The sequence below is a fragment of the Penicillium brevicompactum genome (genome assembly GCF_028827555.1).
Source record: "Penicillium brevicompactum strain IBT 35665 chromosome Unknown utg000002l_segment0_segment0, whole genome shotgun sequence".
Taxonomy (NCBI): domain Eukaryota; kingdom Fungi; phylum Ascomycota; class Eurotiomycetes; order Eurotiales; family Aspergillaceae; genus Penicillium; species Penicillium brevicompactum.
Genome location: NW_026623205.1, coordinates 2,394,834 through 2,413,318, shown reverse-complemented (window position 1 = coordinate 2,413,318; position 18,485 = coordinate 2,394,834). Strand labels below are relative to the sequence as shown.

The 18,485-nt window shown below is 50.7% G+C and overlaps 4 protein-coding genes across 4 annotated transcripts; 2 read left to right on the top strand and 2 right to left on the bottom strand.

Moving 5' to 3' along the window:
* Window positions 1-335: 335 nt before the first annotated feature.
* On the bottom strand, window positions 336-5,330 carry N7506_003582 (uncharacterized protein; the record flags this gene model as incomplete). The annotated part of the gene is given in 4 exon segments (XM_056952877.1): window positions 336-2,486; window positions 2,501-4,665; window positions 4,728-5,208; window positions 5,274-5,330. The coding sequence occupies 4 exon segments, from the start codon at window positions 5,328-5,330 to the stop codon at window positions 336-338; spliced, it is 4,854 nt and encodes a 1,617-aa protein (XP_056814569.1).
* Window positions 5,331-6,176: 846 nt separating this feature from the next.
* On the bottom strand, window positions 6,177-7,549 carry N7506_003581 (uncharacterized protein; the record flags this gene model as incomplete). Its single annotated transcript, XM_056952876.1, has 6 exons — window positions 6,177-6,419; window positions 6,475-7,094; window positions 7,159-7,185; window positions 7,246-7,359; window positions 7,413-7,445; window positions 7,513-7,549. 6 exons carry the CDS (start codon window positions 7,547-7,549, stop codon window positions 6,177-6,179), a joined length of 1,074 nt encoding a protein of 357 aa, XP_056814568.1.
* A 991-nt stretch (window positions 7,550-8,540) lies between these two features.
* On the top strand, window positions 8,541-14,989 carry N7506_003580 (uncharacterized protein; the record flags this gene model as incomplete). The annotated part of the gene is made up of 5 exons (XM_056952875.1): window positions 8,541-9,302; window positions 9,373-13,759; window positions 13,819-14,423; window positions 14,489-14,878; window positions 14,936-14,989. The coding sequence occupies 5 exons, from the start codon at window positions 8,541-8,543 to the stop codon at window positions 14,987-14,989; spliced, it is 6,198 nt and encodes a 2,065-aa protein (XP_056814567.1).
* A 1,991-nt stretch (window positions 14,990-16,980) lies between these two features.
* Window positions 16,981-18,222, top strand: N7506_003579 (cytochrome P450; the record flags this gene model as incomplete). The annotated part of the gene is made up of 1 exon (XM_056952874.1): window positions 16,981-18,222. The coding sequence occupies one exon, from the start codon at window positions 16,981-16,983 to the stop codon at window positions 18,220-18,222; it is 1,242 nt and encodes a 413-aa protein (XP_056814566.1).
* Between the last annotated feature and the right edge of the window lie 263 nt (window positions 18,223-18,485).

The window sequence follows — 18,485 nt, the reverse complement described above, 5'->3', positions numbered from 1 at the left end:
GTTTTAGAACTCTGAACTACTGTTTATCTTCATGGCTGATACTAGAATATATTAGAACTACGACAAAAGGTCAGAATTGAATGACAGGTATTGTTAAGTATTCTAAGGCTTCACATGTTGAACCCCCGCTTTGGGATTAGCGCACTATTCGTCCCAACTTCGGAAGATCTTCAAGTTCATCTTCCGCCTGTTGACATCGAGAAAACACCAAAATTAATATCATTGAATTTACTACTTCGTACTGATCATGCACACGGAGAGCTAAGCACTAACGCCGCAGAAAAAAACAAAACAAAAACAAAAACAGAAGATGAATGGTATCAACACATATTGAATCAAGAAGCAAAACGCGCAGACGCGTTGAGGTATGTCTCATTATCCTTCGAGGTCGGGAATGGGGGTGCTGTTTTGGCCCGGAACAACGAGTTAGAGCTCATCCCCTCATAGAAATATGCATCAGCCCGCCGTTGGCGAGACATGCGGAGAGCGATATACGCGTCGTACTCTTGACGCGTCAAGGTGGCAAAGACATGCCGGGGGTGCACGCAGATGGCTTGGGCGCCTTTTTGACCAAAGCCGAATGAGGTGATGGACACAGCTTTTAGATCGGGTACATGCACCGGTCGGTTCAGATAGGCAATGAGATCGAATTTCTGCAGCGCCGAGTCGACATTATCGGCATTGCGATTGCCTGGAACCAGCCCGGAATCCAGCATCTGCAATGCCCCGTTGACCATCCATGCACCGGCAGCACCCTTGGAGTGACCAGTCAAATATTTCTGGAACACACCCAGAAGGACATTGCCTTTGCGTCGCCCCAGCGCGGTGAGTTGCTGCTGAAGGACGCTGGACTCATTTTTGTCGTTCATCACCGTTGAGGTTCCGTGGAATGAAGCGACTTGCAAGTCATCGATGGTTAACCCCCAAGTGGCGAGAGCACCTGTGAGCGGTGCGATTGATGAATCATGGCGCCAGAATTCATTGCCCAACGCGTATTGGGCATTTCGCTCTTCTTGATCAAACTCGACCTGAATCTGTGCGTGGCGTTCCTGGCGATACGCAACTACATCAACTGTCGGATCTTGCTCCAACACGGTCTCCACTTCGAAGTCCAGCTGCTCGATCGCGACTGCACGGGATTCGGCGATCTGCCTGCGTCGGAAATCGAGGCGACGCCGACGATTGGCTACTTTCAACAGAGGAGAAGCAACATTCGACGCCGATCGTCTAGCGTTGACAAGCACACCCTGTCCAGGGGCCGGGACCGAGCGACTGGCCTTGTCACTCGATGTACTCACAAAAGCAACGATGCCACGAATCGGAAGTCCCATTTTCAACGCCAAATCGGCAGTAGTCAGGACTTGCAGTCCACAGCCTTGCGATTCCATGAAACCGTTGCGGGTAGTGGTGGTCGGTCGCGACATTTCACTGGGCGACCGTCCCCGTGCAGTCTCATCAAGTGAGTTGCTGGTCGCTTTCATGCTGGCAAACTCATATGAAATCTCAGGGGTAAAATCATCAGACCCTCCCACCAGACAGAACTTGGCTTTTCCTGTCACAATTGTGTCATAACCAAGTTCTATAGATTCGACAGATGTCGCACAGGCCCCAACGGGTGTTCGGATGGGTCCACTAGCTGACAGGAGGAGCATGTTGACCCAGGCACTGATAGTATTGACAAAGGTCTCCTGAAGGATGTCGCTTTGGACTTCTTTCCCTGCCATTCGGTCGTTGAACATCTTGCCTAGAGAGGTACTACCTCCCATACCAGAGCCGACACAATTGCCGACCTCAGAAACATGGATATATTGATAGAGCTCATATGGGTCAGTAATTCCAGATGAGAGCAATGCTTCGACTGTGCAAACGAGCGTGAATAGCGTCAATCGGTCCACTTCGGAAATGATTTGATCAGGCAACCCATAGGTTCGAGGATCCCAGCCAGTAGGGATAAGGCCGGCGACAGTACGATCAAACTGCATAGCACGCGGAACAAATAGCCGAGCTCCCTTTCGCAGCTGCACTTGATACAGGTCTGGAGTTGACGCTTGTTGCACCGTCACGCAGGCGCCATGCTCCAGACGCATTTGTTCAGCAAGAGCCTCAGGTACGCAAAGGGGCTCGAGGTCTGCCTCCAAAACGATCTCATGCAGGAATTGCTTCTTGTTCGGATCGTATCCGCCACAAAGCTCAGGCTCGATAAAGCGAATTCCAGAATGGGCCAGAATCTCCTCTTCATAATTTGGTTTAACCGCGGTGTCAGCCACCGGTTGTTTGGTTTTGCTGTCAACCCAGCCAGAGTACGGCTGGCCGTCGATAGTACCAGAGAAGTGTCGAATGAAGCCCATCAACCAGGCCATTTCGATGGCTCCCTCCAGTGAAAACTTTCCATATGCTTCCATCTCCCATCGTGTCCGGGCATTCCCGTGGGGTCCAAGTTCGGCAAACCCAGTCACGACAACCGTTCGGTGCAGGTCCACCATCCCCTGCAAGTCTTCACCAAGGGGGCAATATCACGGTCATAGTCGAGTACCTGGGGGAAGTCAAGCCTGACGTGGGCCCTTTCTTCCAACTCGGAGACGGATGTGGCTTGTTGTTTCGGGCTCGAGCCCTCAGCCTCAATCTTATCTTCCTGGAACAAAGCAGCTTGGATATCGCTATCCTCTTTCATTTCGCGCCGCAGTTCTCCCAAAGCCTCTGGCAAGTTGGCGACCTGGGCCATTCCACCTGTCAGATCAGCATAGACTGGTGCTTCCTGGCAAAGCTCGTACATAGCCCCAACGCACAAACAAACTAGCGAATACGCCATCTCTTCCTGAGAAAAGGTGCGCATCCCAGACTTTTCAATCCCTTCGGCCACAAGATCATTCTGGTTCATCAATCCTGTGCCGCGGGTCCATCCGATCACTGCTCCGCAAATGGAGAGGTAATCTTGCCAGTTCTCTGAATGCCAGCGGTTGAAAAGTGTCTCCAGAGCTACTTTCGATTCACTATAGAGACCATCACCTCCGAATGTGCCATGATTGGGGGATAGCGGTAACACCACCTGGGTGGGATGGGTGCGGTGACCGTGGGACTCTTTGTGATTCTTCACTGTGCCCAGCAATCGCAACAGGTTGGTCAACATGATTCGATGTGCTAGTTCTGATTTGGAATCAATCGAATCCAGAGTCCGGCCAGCTTCACTGATAGCAGCAAAGGGGATGAGATAATCCAAATCCCATCCCAGTCCATTCTTCTCATCGTACACATGTTCTATCAAAGCGGCAACATCTTGCGCACTTCCTTGATTGAACGGCACAACAACAAGCTGGGACCCCCGTGCTCCGTGCTCCATGTACAAGGCTTGGTATTTGGCTGCTACTTGCGGGGACATGGAAGAGGTCGTGACAAGCACTCGAGCTCCGCCTTGGAGGAAATGAACAATCATGGCGGCTCCGATGGATCCGATGCCAGCACCTGTGATCAAAACTGTTTGACCACTGAAAGAGTCGCCTTGTGTCTCGACATCGTGGAAAACCCGGTAGAGATTGCGAGTAAGGTCCTCGGAATATTCCCATCCAGAAGTCGTTCGCTGTTTCAGATGGAGGTATGGTTCGGTGCTAACCAAAGGGTTATTTTCGAGTGCCGACCGTGGAAGAGAGAGGTCAGCAAAGCGTGCCGAATTTTGCCGAGGGCTTTCCTTGTACTGAAGATTACCCTGATTATCGATGATTGTGAGGGGCGCCAGCTGCCGGGGTGACCCCTTGAATGCTGGTCCCGACCGCAAGTTATTCTCGCAATTGTTCTTCAAAGTTTCAAAGATCGGTTGTGAGAGAGCGCTATCTTGCATTCGGAAAACCATCTCGTCCAACATAGGCAAAATAGTCTGGTCGGCGGCGTTGGCGATATGATAGCACCGCTTCGCTACCGCGTCGTGATCCAGCGCAGCATTTTCGACGCTTGAAGTGTACTCAAAGAGCTCGAGTAGGCTCTGACGCGCCCAATTCCAAGAAGAGTCATAGCTTCGAATTTTTTTAGCATCAAAGCGTGGTCGAATACCGTTTCCGTAGTCCGACCCATGCTCTGTATGCCAGACATCGAGATCAGCCTGCAATCCAGTAACGACATCTTCACGCAAAGTCTCTAGCGCCTGTCGATCTGCTTCCAGATCGATACCCAAATGCTTGGCATAAGTCTCGAGCAAGCGTTTTGATAGGTTTTCTTGGGACTCGGTAACGGCTCGGACCGCTTCCGGATCCATCATGACACCACTTCCTGTACCGACGACATCCGATGAACTGGGTTGGATCAGAGTCAACCCCTCTCTTTTCGCATATGTCTGAGCGGCATTGGAAATAAAATTACGCGCTTCGGACTCAGTGGAAATGCGACTTGTGGGTTGAGATGCGACCGCGCAGAGCAAACACGCATCTTGGCGACCTGATTGCAGTCCCCATTGCGCTTGCAGCTGTTCTCGTGCAGTCGCTGCAGTGAAGCTACTGGGCATTTTTGTGGTGAAGAGGCTGTTTATCATAGCAGTGGTTACCTTGCCCAGAGAACCCTTGTGGCTGGACTGGACTTCTGGTCCAACTTGGCCGAGAGGAAGGTCCTCTGCACGCTCCGGCAACGTACCGAATTCGGCGTGCAGGTCGCCGATAATTTCATTTTCTAGAGTCGATCTGCCTAGAAAAAAGAAGACATGTCATCAGCATGGAATTGTCACTCAAGGATAATTCACTACTAACCTTCGGCTAAAGCTTTGATGGACTTGCTCCCGTCGATTTCAGATGCCGCTCGCTTCAATGCCCTGCCAACAATGGCGAATATAATATCCCGGGCTTGAACATTCTGATCCTCAATGTTCACAACTTCAACATGCACCCTTGGTGTCGGCAAAGCTGTGGTTGTCACCTCCACAGTGACCTTGGGAGCTGAATCAGCAGGTGCTGGTTGCGATTGTGTCGTCGTTTGTGTCTGCGGCTCGGTCTGGAGTGACTCAGTCTGATCAGGCACACCCCTGTAGTATATATCGTCTGTGTTCTTCTCGGAATGGAGGAGCTGTCGCGGAGCCGGCAAAGCGCATTCTTGCGTTGGATAAATCGTGTCGATGGTTTTGCGAAACATACCCAGCAGCGTTGCACTGGGGCCAACCTCAATGATGCGCTCGCCTTCCGTACGAGACAAAATCACATCTTGGGTTTCGATCCATCGCACAGGAGAGGCAAACTGATACCTAACGTAGAATTACTGATTAGCCAAATTTTGCGTTGGTGATAAGTTTCTACTCACACCATCAACTCCATCAGCAGCGTGCGAGCGAGCTTTCGCTCCGTCTCGACGTCAATCATCGTGGCGGATCTTCTTTGATCTTGGTTCTACAGCGCGGACTGGAACTACACCATGGAGGGAACCTGTCGTCAGAGCGCGTCGGGAGAGCCTCTTCTTTTTGCTGCAAGGTCTCTGCGGCTTACACGTGGATGACCGGCTCAGGTTCTACTAAGAGCTGTTTATTAATCTATAATTCATGCAAAGCTATTCCACTCGAGAACACCCCGTGGACCTTCAGGTGTGTATATCAACGGTGTATTGAGGTTGGAGTAAGCGTGTATGGTAACTTTGGAATTGTGTACATGTAAGCTCGTACGAAACGTGGTATTAGTGTTTGTTACGACGTCTCGTATTGCGAGCGATACGGCCCCCAATACCTGAATGACTCGTGGCGTCTTACCACCGCTTTAGCGCTTAAGCCACAATAAGCTCGTCGGGGATCAGGAGTGATCCGGGATAATCCCGGAGCGTTAGGCCCTAAAGTCAAAAGAAGCGCTAGCGGGCCGCCCGCAAGTTTCGTCTGACTCCGCCCTTACGGAGTATTTTCTTGAACGTGGTGCTGAGTTTCATAGGGAGAAGCAAACAAAGGGTCCACTTATGTCAGATCTATTATGAGCTCCGGAGAAGTTCTATGGATCATATGATACTTCTCGCAATTGCCTCGATTTTTCAAGGGAGGAAGAGAACTACTTGCTCCCACATATGCTGATATTCGGTCTTGACTTCGCACTAAAACCTGCAGAATGCAGATTTTGCAGCGTGCGTGACGGACTGAAGAAGTATAAACGCATAAATTATTTTTTAAACTAATCTTTCACAAGTACGGAGTATGTAAGCGAGCGCCTGGTGTGCTGTTACCTCCAATCTCATTCCTCGGCGTCGGCCACCGGCGCCACAGGCCAGAGCCAGTCCTCATTATTGGCCCCCAATCCCTTTTGTTCTGCCAACAACGCCTTTGAGAGACGCTGGCACGCCTCGCCCGGGCCGTCCTCAGAAAAGGTAAAGACATCTCCGGTAGATCTCCGGGTGATCGATCTGATTGGTACCACCATCGCCGCTGTTCCTGCAGCCAAAATCTCCACGAAATGCGGCAACTCGAGGTACGGAATCTAAATAGAGGACACGTGTTAGCGGAGAATTATCAGGGTCAAAGAAAGTACATACCGGGCGCAACTCTACTGCCCATCCGAACGAGCGTGCCAGTTCCACACATGATGTGCTGGTCACACTCTTCAGAATAGATGGAGAGCTGGGGACAACGAGGGTGTACGAGTCCCCGGTCTTCTTCAATCCCAGGAATCCAGCAGTACTGAATTCATCAATCTGCGACTGTGTTCGGCTGTCGAGGTGTAGTGTGATATGGAACCCTTCCGCGCGGGCTTGATCACTCCACTTCAGCACAGGCGCATAGTTGCCTCCGACTTTGACATGGCCCACACCTCGGGGTGCAGCACGATCAAGGTCTTCAAGCACCAGGGCAGGCAAAGGTTGAACTCCATGGTACGCCTTGTAGGGTTGCGCATACACGCAGAATCGGTAGCCTGTACCGGCAGACACAGCAAAGAATGCGTCGGAGCCAAACACTAGAGGTCGGATGTACAATGCGGCGTCAGAGTCATGAGGAGGAACATACTCGGCATTGCGGACAACTGCTAGGTTGATACTGGCCAAGAAGATATCTTCTGGGATAGTGGGAATGGCAATAGTCGAGCAAGAAAGAGCAAGACGAGCCGCGTGGACCTTTGGTCTAAAGACTTGAATCTGACCCTGAGGATCACGGTAGGCTAAAGGAAGAGAAAAACCTTGGGTCAGTAATTGATTCAAGAATCATGGGATGGAAAATCAAACCTTTCATGCCTTCAAATGCTTGTTGGCCTACATAGAAGGTATCAGATACTCAAGTCATGGCCACATGTCTAGGGACTTTAGAATTACCATAGTTAAGACCAGGTGCAAGGCCGTGAATCTTGATGAATGGATCCTCCACAAAGCGAGGCTTTGACCATTCTCCAGTTGCAATCGAATACTCTGACTCAACATGGCCATTCACTGAGCTCTATGGTCAGTCAAGATACAAGAGCAAATAGGAGGGGGGGACGGACCATCCATGGGAGCAAGGCCCAGCTTGTTCCATTCTGCAACACGTGGACAAGTTAGTACCAGAAGCAACAGCAATCAGACTTGCATCAACTGAACACGTACCCAGGGACGCGAGACGGGGTGGGGGGAAAGCAGCCATTGGAACGATATTCGAGTCAAGCAGGATTCAGGATTGAGATGATGGAATTGAACAGACCCAAGAGGATGGCCGACGAAGGAGTTGCTGATTATAGTTCTAGCTCGCAACATAGACGCAACATCTTACGTACACTTCTTTGCTACTTGTTCATTATCCTATTCCGGGACCTTGGGACTAGCTGCGCATATTCGCGTATGTTCACCTGCTCGGCATTTGCTCGGGTTCTGGAACTCATGGATCTATTCGCGTCCATTCATCTATAATGTTTACCGGTCTAACAATGCACAGCCCCGGTCAGTGTTACATCGCTGCATCGGAATCTAAGAACTAGCGGACAAAATTTGTCCAGTCGACTGATTAAGATTACATGGCGTGCGAGTGCGCTTTTTGGTGGACTTTTACCATTGGTTTATGTTTAATTCCACCACCCTGGTGGCTTTGTGCTTGGCAGCGTGAGGCTCAGAAGACTGTACGGAGTAAATGATTTGAATCAGCCCAAAAGAGCTAAGGATACAACCACAGAACGCCCGGTATCGAACACAATTTTGGAAAAAAAAACTAAAACAAATATGGATGAGGTATATCCTGTATCGTTATGATTTTCGTAAGCACCATACATGTTCTGAATACAGGCCTTCTGACCGTAATTCGTATATTACACTGTACGGGGACACATACACGAGAGATAGATACAGGTACACAGGTTCGTACACAGGATATTGGACATGCGAACGGACAGAAACAGCATCAGACTGGCGCAAGGTCCCCATGTGATGTGAGGGCCAAAAATTTAATCTAGAATTTCCAGCCCTGTTCCAGCGTACAGGGTGAGCAATCAGGCTGGGGGAACCGGAGACCCATGCACAGTCAGACATATCCAGGCCCAGGTGCCCATTCCGCCCTGCTGCTGTAGTCCACGAGATCTCTCCTGTATATCACTTCCTTGGGCCATTCTCTCTTTTCAATCTCATAGCCCTAATTCATACCTTCAATGGATACACCACAGATCGAGACCATGCAGTACCAGTGGTCTGCATCAGCCTCGGTTTCACCGGCATCCACTCCTCCAACCCCATGGGAAGAGGTTGAGCCATGCTCCCCCGTGTTTGAGGATGTCGTTCTCCGCGTGGATAGCATCAAATGCACCTTAAAAATGCCACGAGGCGTTGCTCGCAGGGGTCAGGAGCTCGTGCAGCAGTTCGTTTCAACGGCAGCCGTTCTGGAGCCCTTGTCGGCAGTGGAATTGTGCTGCCTGTTCATGCAACACATCATGCAGGGAAAAACGGAGGGCAGACATGGAGATCTGGATGTCCCCGTTCTCCACCAAGTTTTAAATACACTGCATGTCGATCTCATCCATAATGAGAATATCCACACTTTCCTGGCGTCGATGAACCAGGACAAGAGCCGAGATCGCCCAATCTTGAAGGCTTATTTTGAAGCCTGCAAGGAAACACGAACACCTTGCGCTGTGGGGACTAGTAGTCTCGTTGCCGACATCGGTAACGGTCGTGCGCAGATCTTTGCTTTGTTCAACGGACAGGGCGTCGAGTCTTATTTTGACGAGCTGCTGGCGGCTTACGATGTCTACCATCCCCAGTTAGCTTCTTTTATCCAAGCCATTTCCAATACCCTTACACATCTGGCAAAGGATGACCAGTTCAAAGCATTGTTCCCTCACGGACTGGATGCATACCAGTGGTTGCAGGTGCCCGAGTCACGCCCAAGTGCCTCATATATCAACAGTGCCTCCGTGAGCTTTTCCACTTATTGGACTCTCCCAATTTGTGCAATATGCTATTGCATGTATCAACTTGAATCAGTCACCAGCAGAGTCACGCCATGTATTTGCTGGTGCTATTGGTCACTCCCAGGGTATCGTGGTGGCGTCTTTCATCGCCGCTGCCGATTCCTGGGATTCGCTCTGCAACGCAGCCCAACAGGCGGTCGAGTTACTATTCTGGATTGGCTGTCGATGCCAGCAGCAGGTGCAGTTGTTAAGCCCTGGCTCAACTCCCTCAAGTTGCATGCTCAGCGTCAAGGGCCTGCCTCAGGCTGATCTCCAGCATCACTTGGATCAGCTCAACGTTCACTTGCCAACCGAAGAGGCAGTTTATCTGGCCTTGGTCAACGGACCAGAACAGCTTGTCGTCGCTGGAATGCCTCATTCATTGCGAGCGCTGGACCAGGTAATTACCAAAGCATACAGCCAAGCCAAGTCTGCGAAGCCAGTTTCTTTCAGCAAACGTCGGCCGACCGTACATACCCGACTTTTGGCCATCACAGCACCATTCCATTCACCATATCTCCAGGATGCGGAGGCCCAACTTCAGAATGATCTTGCTGCGTTGTCTTTGCCTGGTTCACGACTAGCGTTCCCTGTGTTCCACACAGAGACCGCTGAGAACTTGCAACAATTTGAAAATGTTGTTCCCCACTTGATCGAAATGATTTGTACTCAGCGGGTGCAATTCGAGAAAGTCGTCAACACCACCCTGACTGGAATTACGCATGTTCTTGACTTCGGGCCTGGTGGTGAGGTCGGCATGGGGAGCTTGGTCAATCACCAGCGTGAGGGCAGAGGACTGCGTACTCTGATCCTGGGCGCCGCTAAGGGTGGCACCCATAGTAGCTCTTCCGCTCTGGGATTCGCAAGTGAGCTGTATGCCCACAACGAGCCAGCCACCTTCAACTCTGTCTGGAGTGACGAGTTTTCTCCGCGCCTTTCGCAGTTGACCAACGAGTCTCACTTGGTCGACACCGCATTCAGTCGTCTATTAGGAGTTCCTCCTGTCATGGTCGCCGGAATGACTCCGACGACAACTTCCCCAGCATTCGCGGCGGCTGTCATGAACGCTGGATATCATGTCGAGTTAGCCTGTGGAGGATTCCCGGACCGCGAAAGCATGTGCCGGGGTATTCTGGAGACAGCCGCTGCCATCGCCCCCGGTCGTGGTATCACATGCAACGTCATATACGCTAACCCTCGAGCTATGGCCTGGCAGATCCCCCTCCTGGTCGAGCTCTCCAATTCCGGTGTTCCTATCACCGGCCTGACCATTGGCGCCGGTATCCCTTCATTGGAGGTCATCGCAGGCTACTTGGCTGATTTGTCGTTGAAGCACATCGCTCTCAAACCGGGCTCCAAAGAAGGCATCGATGGTGTCTTGGCTATTGCCCGGGCCTACCCCACGTTCCCCATCATCCTTCAGTGGACAGGCGGCCGAGGAGGCGGCCATCATTCATCAGAAGACTTCCATGAGCCCTTGTTGGATCGATACGCACAGATTCGCTCTCATGGCAACGTGATTCTGGTTGTAGGAAGTGGATTCGGAGAGGCCGATGACACTTACCCCTACCTTACGGGCTCCTGGTCCCATATCTTTGGACGTGCGTCCATGCCTGTCGACGGAATCCTGCTGGGCAGCCGTGTCATGACAGCGAAAGAAGCACACACCAGCGCAGCAGTGAAGGAGGCCATCGCAAGCACCCCAGGCATTTCAAACGAAAACTGGGAACAGACCTGTGAGCGCTCTTCCGGTGCCGGAGGAATCATCAGCGTGCGCTCCGAAATGGGCGAACCCATTCACAAGGTTGCCACCCGCGGCGTCATGTTGTGGGCCGAATTGGACAAGGTGGTATTCTCTCTGCCGCGAAATGAGCAGAAGGATGCTCTCCTTGCCCGCAAGGCATACTACGTCAAACGACTCAATGACGATTTCCAAAAAGTTTGGTTTGGACGAAACGCCCACGGTGAAGTAGTCGATCTCCACGAGATGACTTACTCCGAAGTGTGGGACCGCATGATCGAGTTGCTGTACCTGAAGGCACCCCAGCAGTATATCGATCCCTCTTGGAGAACCCTGGTATGGGACTACACCCACCGGTTGGAAGAGAGGCTTGGCGGGCCAAAGACCCAGTCTGTCGTCCTCGGAAACGTGCAGCAGCTCAACGAGCCGGAGCACCTCCGGGAAGCCCTCATCGCCCAGTACCCACAGGCGTGTGTCGACGTACTGACGACGGCTGATGTGGAGTACATTCACTTACTCTCACGTCGGAGAGGGCAGAAACCAGTCCCATTCATCACACTTTTCGACGAAGATTTCGAATACTGGTTCAAGAAAGACTCTCTTTGGCAGTCGGAGCGCTTGGAAGCTGTCTTGGGACAGGATGTCGGCCGTGTGTGCATATTGCATGGACCAGTGGCAGCTCAATACACACAGCGTGTCGATGAGCCAGTGCAAGAAATCCTCGATGGCATTCACGAGAAACACGTCGGGTGGGTGCTGCGCGACAAGTACGCGGGGAACCGTGCACGGATCCCCTCGGCTGAAGACCGCCAACTCCACAACAACAACAGCATCAACATCAACAACTCCCCACGTTGGCCTGTTCAGGGTGTCCATGTCATCGCCGAGCCTAGTGGAACGACACTGAAGTATATCGTCTCTCAAAATCCGCCGTCACTGGAAAGTTGGCTGGGATTACTGGCCAATACCACCGCTGCACCATGGTGTCGCGCTATCTTCACCGAGCAGAACATCGTCCAAGGCAGGACGGTGGTGCAGAATCCGCTTTTGGGTCTGTTTTCTGCGAAGCCAGGCCTGGTCGTTGAATTTTGCAACATACAAGATGGATACGGCACGGAGATTGTACTCAAGGAGATCGAAAGGGATGGGAAAGGGGCAGAGCATCTGCTGGCAGTTGCCTCACTGCGCTCTAACCGCGAAGGCCTCGTCATTTTGACTCTGTCCGATCGAACTGTGCCCGGACGGTCACCAGCCAACCTTAATTTCTTGTTTGACTACCAGCCATGCGGTGGTGCTCTCAGCATCCGCGAGGTGATGAACGATAGAAACCGACGCATCAATCAATTCTATCAGTCCATCTGGATCGGCAAACAGGAACTGCCGGTAACTTCTGACTACGTGTTCCGTGGTCAAGAGGTTGTTCTGGACCGCAAGACAATCCGTCAATTTGCACAAAGCATATCGAATCGGAACCCGGTTTATTACAACTCCCGCTCTGATGGGACGCTGGTGGCTCCGTTGGATCTCGCTATCGCGGTCGCTTGGAAGCCCCTCATGAGTACAGTATTCCCCGATGTTGCTTCGGGGGACATCCTGCGATTGCTTCACTTGGGTGCCGACATTGAGCTTTGTGATGGGGCCACGCCATTGCAAGAGGGAGATCGTCTCTTGTCCGATGGACGTCTCGTGTCTGTGATGGTTAAACCAGGCTCTGGAAAGGTTGTAGAGGCTGAAGCAACCATCTATCGCGAGTGCACACCGGTGGTCCGCTTGAAGAGCAAATTTATCATGATTGGCTCCGATTACGACAATGAACCAACCTTCGAGATCAAGGAAGAGAAGTGGCGTCTACCTTTGGATTCGAAGAAGCATGTGGCCCTTCTCCAATCCAGATCATGGTTCCACCCTGAAGGAAAAGTCGAGTTGCTCGATCATATCCACCACACGCTGGATATTCACACAACGAGCCGCACATACTCCGTGGGTGGCGAATCTGTTCCTCAGCTTGAGGTTGAAGGCCAAGTTATCTGGCAGTCAGCTTCAACGTCAGAATCTGTGATCCTTGGGTCGATTAGCTTCTCTAATTCGGCCGTTGGTTCTCGAAACCCGGTCACGGACTACATGGAGCGACATGGATCCCCAAGATCCAGTGATTACCGTCCTCTTGATGCTCCTCGAACTCTCGTTGAAGACCTTTTGATTACTGTCCCTGATGCCGGCAGCGAATATGCTCACACGTCTGGTGATTGCAATCCCATTCATTTGTCTAGTCTGTTTGCTAGCTATGCCGGTCATGACGCACGAGTCACCCACGGTATGTTTACTAGCGGATTCGTGCGTGGTCTTGTTGAATTCCACCTGGCGCGCAACGATGTAGCGCGCATGCGATCTTGGTCTTGCACATTTGATAGCAAGGTTTGTGCCGGTGACGAATTGGCCATCAAGATCGACCACACTGGAATGTCGGGAGGAAAGATGCTCGTGGCTGTCCAGGTGCACAACGTGCTCACTGGGACCAAGGTTCTTTCTGCGCAGGCCAGCATCGAGCAGCCGAAAACGGCATATATCTTCACAGGACAAGGCAGTCAACAGCAAAGTATGGGCATGTCTTTGTCCGATGGCAGTCCAGCGGCGAAGGAGATTTGGAAAGCAGCCGATGACTTCTTTGAGAACACATATGGTAAGATTGCATACAAGCTGGTTTCACCTGGGCAAATTCGATTACTGACAACTTCTCAGGCTTTTCTATCACGCAAATTGTTCGCAACAACCCCAAGGAACTGACCGTGCACTTTGGTGGAGCGAGAGGGCGTGCCATTCGAGAAAACTACATTGCTCTCACTTTCGACGCGGTGGATGACGAAGGGAAGACGATTTGCAAACCCATTTTCCCCAACATCACCCCTTCCACTCGCTATCATCGCTTCCGGTCCGTTGATGGTCTCCTCCATGAAACCCAGTTCACACAGCCAGCGCTTGCGCTTATGGAGATTGCACGTTTCGAGGACATGCGAAGCCGAGGAGTGGTTGAAGAAGCCAGCCAGTTTGCCGGGCATTCTCTCGGTGAATATGTTGCCCTCACAGCTATGGGACGCATTTTCTCCGTCCAAAGGGTAGCTGGCTTAGTCTTCTACCGCGGTCTCAGCATGCAGAACGCAGTTCAGCAGGACGCACAGGGGGCCACTCAATACTCAATGTGTGCTGTCAACCCCACTCGCGTGTCCAAGGCATTTACCCAGGACGATCTGAGTTGGTGTGTAGCAGAAGTTGCGCGACAGACTGGAGGCTTATTGGAGATTGTGAATTACAATGTCATTCACCTCCAGTATGTTTGTGCTGGTGATGTAAGTCTTTCTTTTTTTTCTACCCAGTCATCTTTTCACCTCCACAGTTGCTAACCGATCAATAGCTTCGTGGACTGGCAACATTAACAGAACTGTTGAATGCTCTGGCCTCGCGCTCACTCAGCTGGCAATCAAAATCGGATATGCAGCACTTCATTCAGGAATCCCTGGCAAGGCTCGCCGTTCAGTCAGGACCGGTCGTTCTACAACGCGGCCGGGCGACTATTCCTCTCAAAGTGAACGTACCATTCCACAGTAGCCTTCTTCGCCCTGGAGTGCAGTCCTTCCGCCAGTTCTTGAGCCGCAATCTGGCGGAGTCTTCTATCCAGCCTGAGCGACTGGTGGACAAGTATATCCCCAACCTCACTGCAAAGCCGTTTGCGCTTTCCAAAACGTATGTTGAAGGCGTTCTTGCCCTTACTGACAGTCCTGTTCTCGAGAACCTCCTCTGCAATGTAAGTTTTCCCCATGCTAGCCCAGCTATAGCTCATCCTAACCGGTTCTGTTTACAGTGGGAATCTATGGAGAATGGTGGATATGATGAAAAAGTTCTGTTTCCTTGGTAGACGCTGAGCTATGTACTCTTGATTTTGTTCTTAACTGCACTTACGGCATAATAATCTGGAAAATCTGATATACAACCCATTGGACTCCTTTCGTAGGAAAATTACACCTGGGCAGTCAGGTGGATGGCGATTTCGTTCCTCTAGCCAGGATTTAAAACTGACTACAGAACTTGAATTTCATTCTTATTGTTCAAATGGTTTTGAGGGAGTGAAGCCTGGACATGCAGTCTTTGTGTGAATTCTATGGCATGGGACTGGTTGTGACTTGTATTGTGTTTTCTCTCGGGTTTTTTGTTTCGGCCTGTTGCTTCCTAGACACAGATGAAAATGCCATGGTGCTCTTTCCATTTCCGAAGATCAAGTATGGCAGTTCGCACCAGCAGACCTCTATGCTCCCTAATCCAGTCACCGAAAACAACCTTTTGATACTCACTCACAGTTCACGTGCTTGTCTCGCGAAATTGATTCCTTGACACATCATCTTCTCCCAATCTAATATGCTACGGCCCCCAAAGTTCAACGGCTCGAGGCCTGTTACTCGAAGAGATCCATAATTCTCCTAAGGACTACTCGGTTCTAGTTCTTACATTCTTGCATACTCCGACAAAGTCCGGGCCGAGACATCTGGGATGCAGATGGCTCATGGGACAATTGCGCGGCTCTCACAGCACTCCGCCGTTTAGTGTTCCCCACTTGGGACACGAGGTAGTTCGTCTAGGTGACATCCGTATAGTGGTTTCAATGGACCAGCTCGTGGTCAGACGGTAGGGTTTGATTACATCCTGGACCCCATGTGGCATTGCATGATCCGGTTCCAGAAAATGGATAGACTCCATTCATGCAGGACAGTGGATGAGTGAAATGACTCACGCTAAGTATGGAACCTATTGGCAAACAGAAGTGAGTCGCTTCAATCCCATAACGTTTAGTTCAAGCGAGAAGAGCGGACTAAAGCTGCTAAGCACCCGTGTACGCCTGATTGAAGAATTAGTGCTTATACCATGGCGAAGTTGATTGGAGTTTGAATATATTCGCCATTTACATACTTGTCTCACAGTGCCAACTATATTGCTCTTTCTGATATGTTTCAGCCCCGTAATCTCGGCTACTATGGCTTTGTTACCGGAATACCTAATTTGTATGGGATGTTTTTTACAATGGACAAGGTGTATGACACATATTATCGTATGTTCCAGTATTATATACCAAATACAATACAGTCGATACACGATACCTTGCGTATTCGCTTACCGCGAGCCCAGAAGAACCCGGTGGGTATTCACCATTTGCCTGATACGTAAAACCGACCGGGTAGAAAAAAGAAAAAGCAAGTGTACTGATTGGAAGTAATTGTCGGTTAGACCGATGCATGTGGAGTGGAAGGCATGGTGAGATCCATTTCTAACGGACCTGCTTGGGTGCGCATGAACCAAGTAGAGGCCCGCGTGCATTCGATCTTTCCTTTGTTTTTATTTATTCTCCGAGATCTTGACCAGAGAGGCGACTAACTGTCTCTACTGATCCTCATGATGATCTTTCCTCAATGGGTCCTTCCTCTGGCCGCCAGGGTGCTGATCCTGGGGCTCGCGGCACTGATAGTCTATGTAAACAAACCTCCCCCGAATCGCTTCTGTGCAATTTCTGTTGATCATCGCTAATCAATTGCTAAAGACCATTGCTGTTGTGACTTATCGAATTTTCTTTCATCCTCTCGCGAAGTATCCAGGGCCATGGCTGGGTAAGATCACCAACCTTTACGCTGGATATCATTCCTGGCGAGGTGATCTTCATGTGGATATGCTGAGGTGCCATGAGGAATATGGTGATTTTGTCCGATATGCACCGAACGGTCTTTTGGTGAATACGGCAAAGGGTCTTCACGGTAAGTGTTTTCCCCTCGCAAATTTCGAATAGTATCCTAACGAAATTTGATTTCTCTAGATGTTTACGCCCACGGCAAAAATTTCCAAAAATCCCAAAAATATGCTGCCATGGTTCATCGAGCACCCAACACTTTAACGGTGATTGATAAGAAGAAACACGGCAAGAAGAGACGAGTCATTAGTCAAGCCTTCTCGGATAACACCCTCAAATCGTATGAAAGCGTGATCCTTGAGCAAGTTCAACATTTGTGCAACGCGTTGCGAAAGGGTGATGACAGCCAACCTGTTCCAGTCGGGTCGTTTTCACCTGTTAAAGATCTTGGACACCTCAGTGACTACTTCACTTTTGATGTGATGAGCAACGTGATTTTCGGAGTGCCTTGGAGTACACAAAGAGATCCAAGATATCGATTTGTCCCGGATGTGATCGAGAAGTCTAACGTGCGCGTCGGCGCATTGTCTCAAGCGCCCGAGCTAGCTATCTTCAGACTCGATAAGTACCTGTTCCCCGAGGCCATCAGGGCTCGGGATAAGTTTATTCATTTTGTGGAGGAAATGCTCCGCCAGGGAATTCAATCCGCAACCAAGTCTGGGAAGGGCGCTTTCGCAACCTTGAGTAAGGCGATAGACCCTGAGACTGGTCTGCCTCTTCGCATGGCGGAATTGGCAGGAGAGAGTGCAACTCTCATCGTTGCTGGCACTGATACGACTTCGACTGCCCTGGCTGCTTGCTTTTTCTACCTCACACATCACCCTGAGGCACTTATGCGGGCCACAGCCGAGGTCCGCGGTGTCTTTGACGCTCCAAATGAGATCATCATGGGTCAAAAGATGCACCAATGTGTCTTCTTGCGTGCTTGTATTGAAGAGAGCATGCGCCTCTCTCCCTCTGCAGCCAGCGCATTGTGGCGAGAGGTGACTGATGCAGGCGCCGACGTTGATGGTGAATTTGTTCCACCCGGAGTGGACGTCGGAACTTGTATCTATAGTATCCACCACAATCCCGCCTATTACCCCCAGCCATTCAACTTCCGTCCTGAAAGATGGATTCCCAAGGAAGCGGAGCTCATTCAGAGTGATGTTGAGCTAGCCAGATCTGCCTTCAATCCTTTCTCGATTGGACCCCGAAGCTGCATTGGCAAGGGTCTGGCGTATGTGGAGCTTCACCTTGTTCTCTCACATGTCTTGTGGACATTTGATTTGCATCGTCCATCCGGAGAGCTGAGTCAAATTGGCGAAGGCAAACCAGATGGTCCATTTGGGCGGCAACGCGTCAATGAGTTCCAGCTTTTCGACCATCTTACAGCTGCTAAAACGGGCCCATACTTGCACTTCAAGCCACGTCTATAATCTCGAGGTGGATATCAACATAATCGCTGGTGCAATCGCGCGAGTGCTGCAATGTTACCAGAACTCTGGATTTGCGCTGGGCGGTCCACGGTTCCAACCTTCTAAGGTTGGAATGATAGTCTAATTTCACATCAGAGTTTCGTCTAAAATAATGATAACACAAATATATTTCCACTTCTTATTCTAATTCCAATGCGGAGTATTGGCCTTCGCCTCATCCGATGGGAAACTTCATCAAAACCTATGAACGTAATCATCTCAAC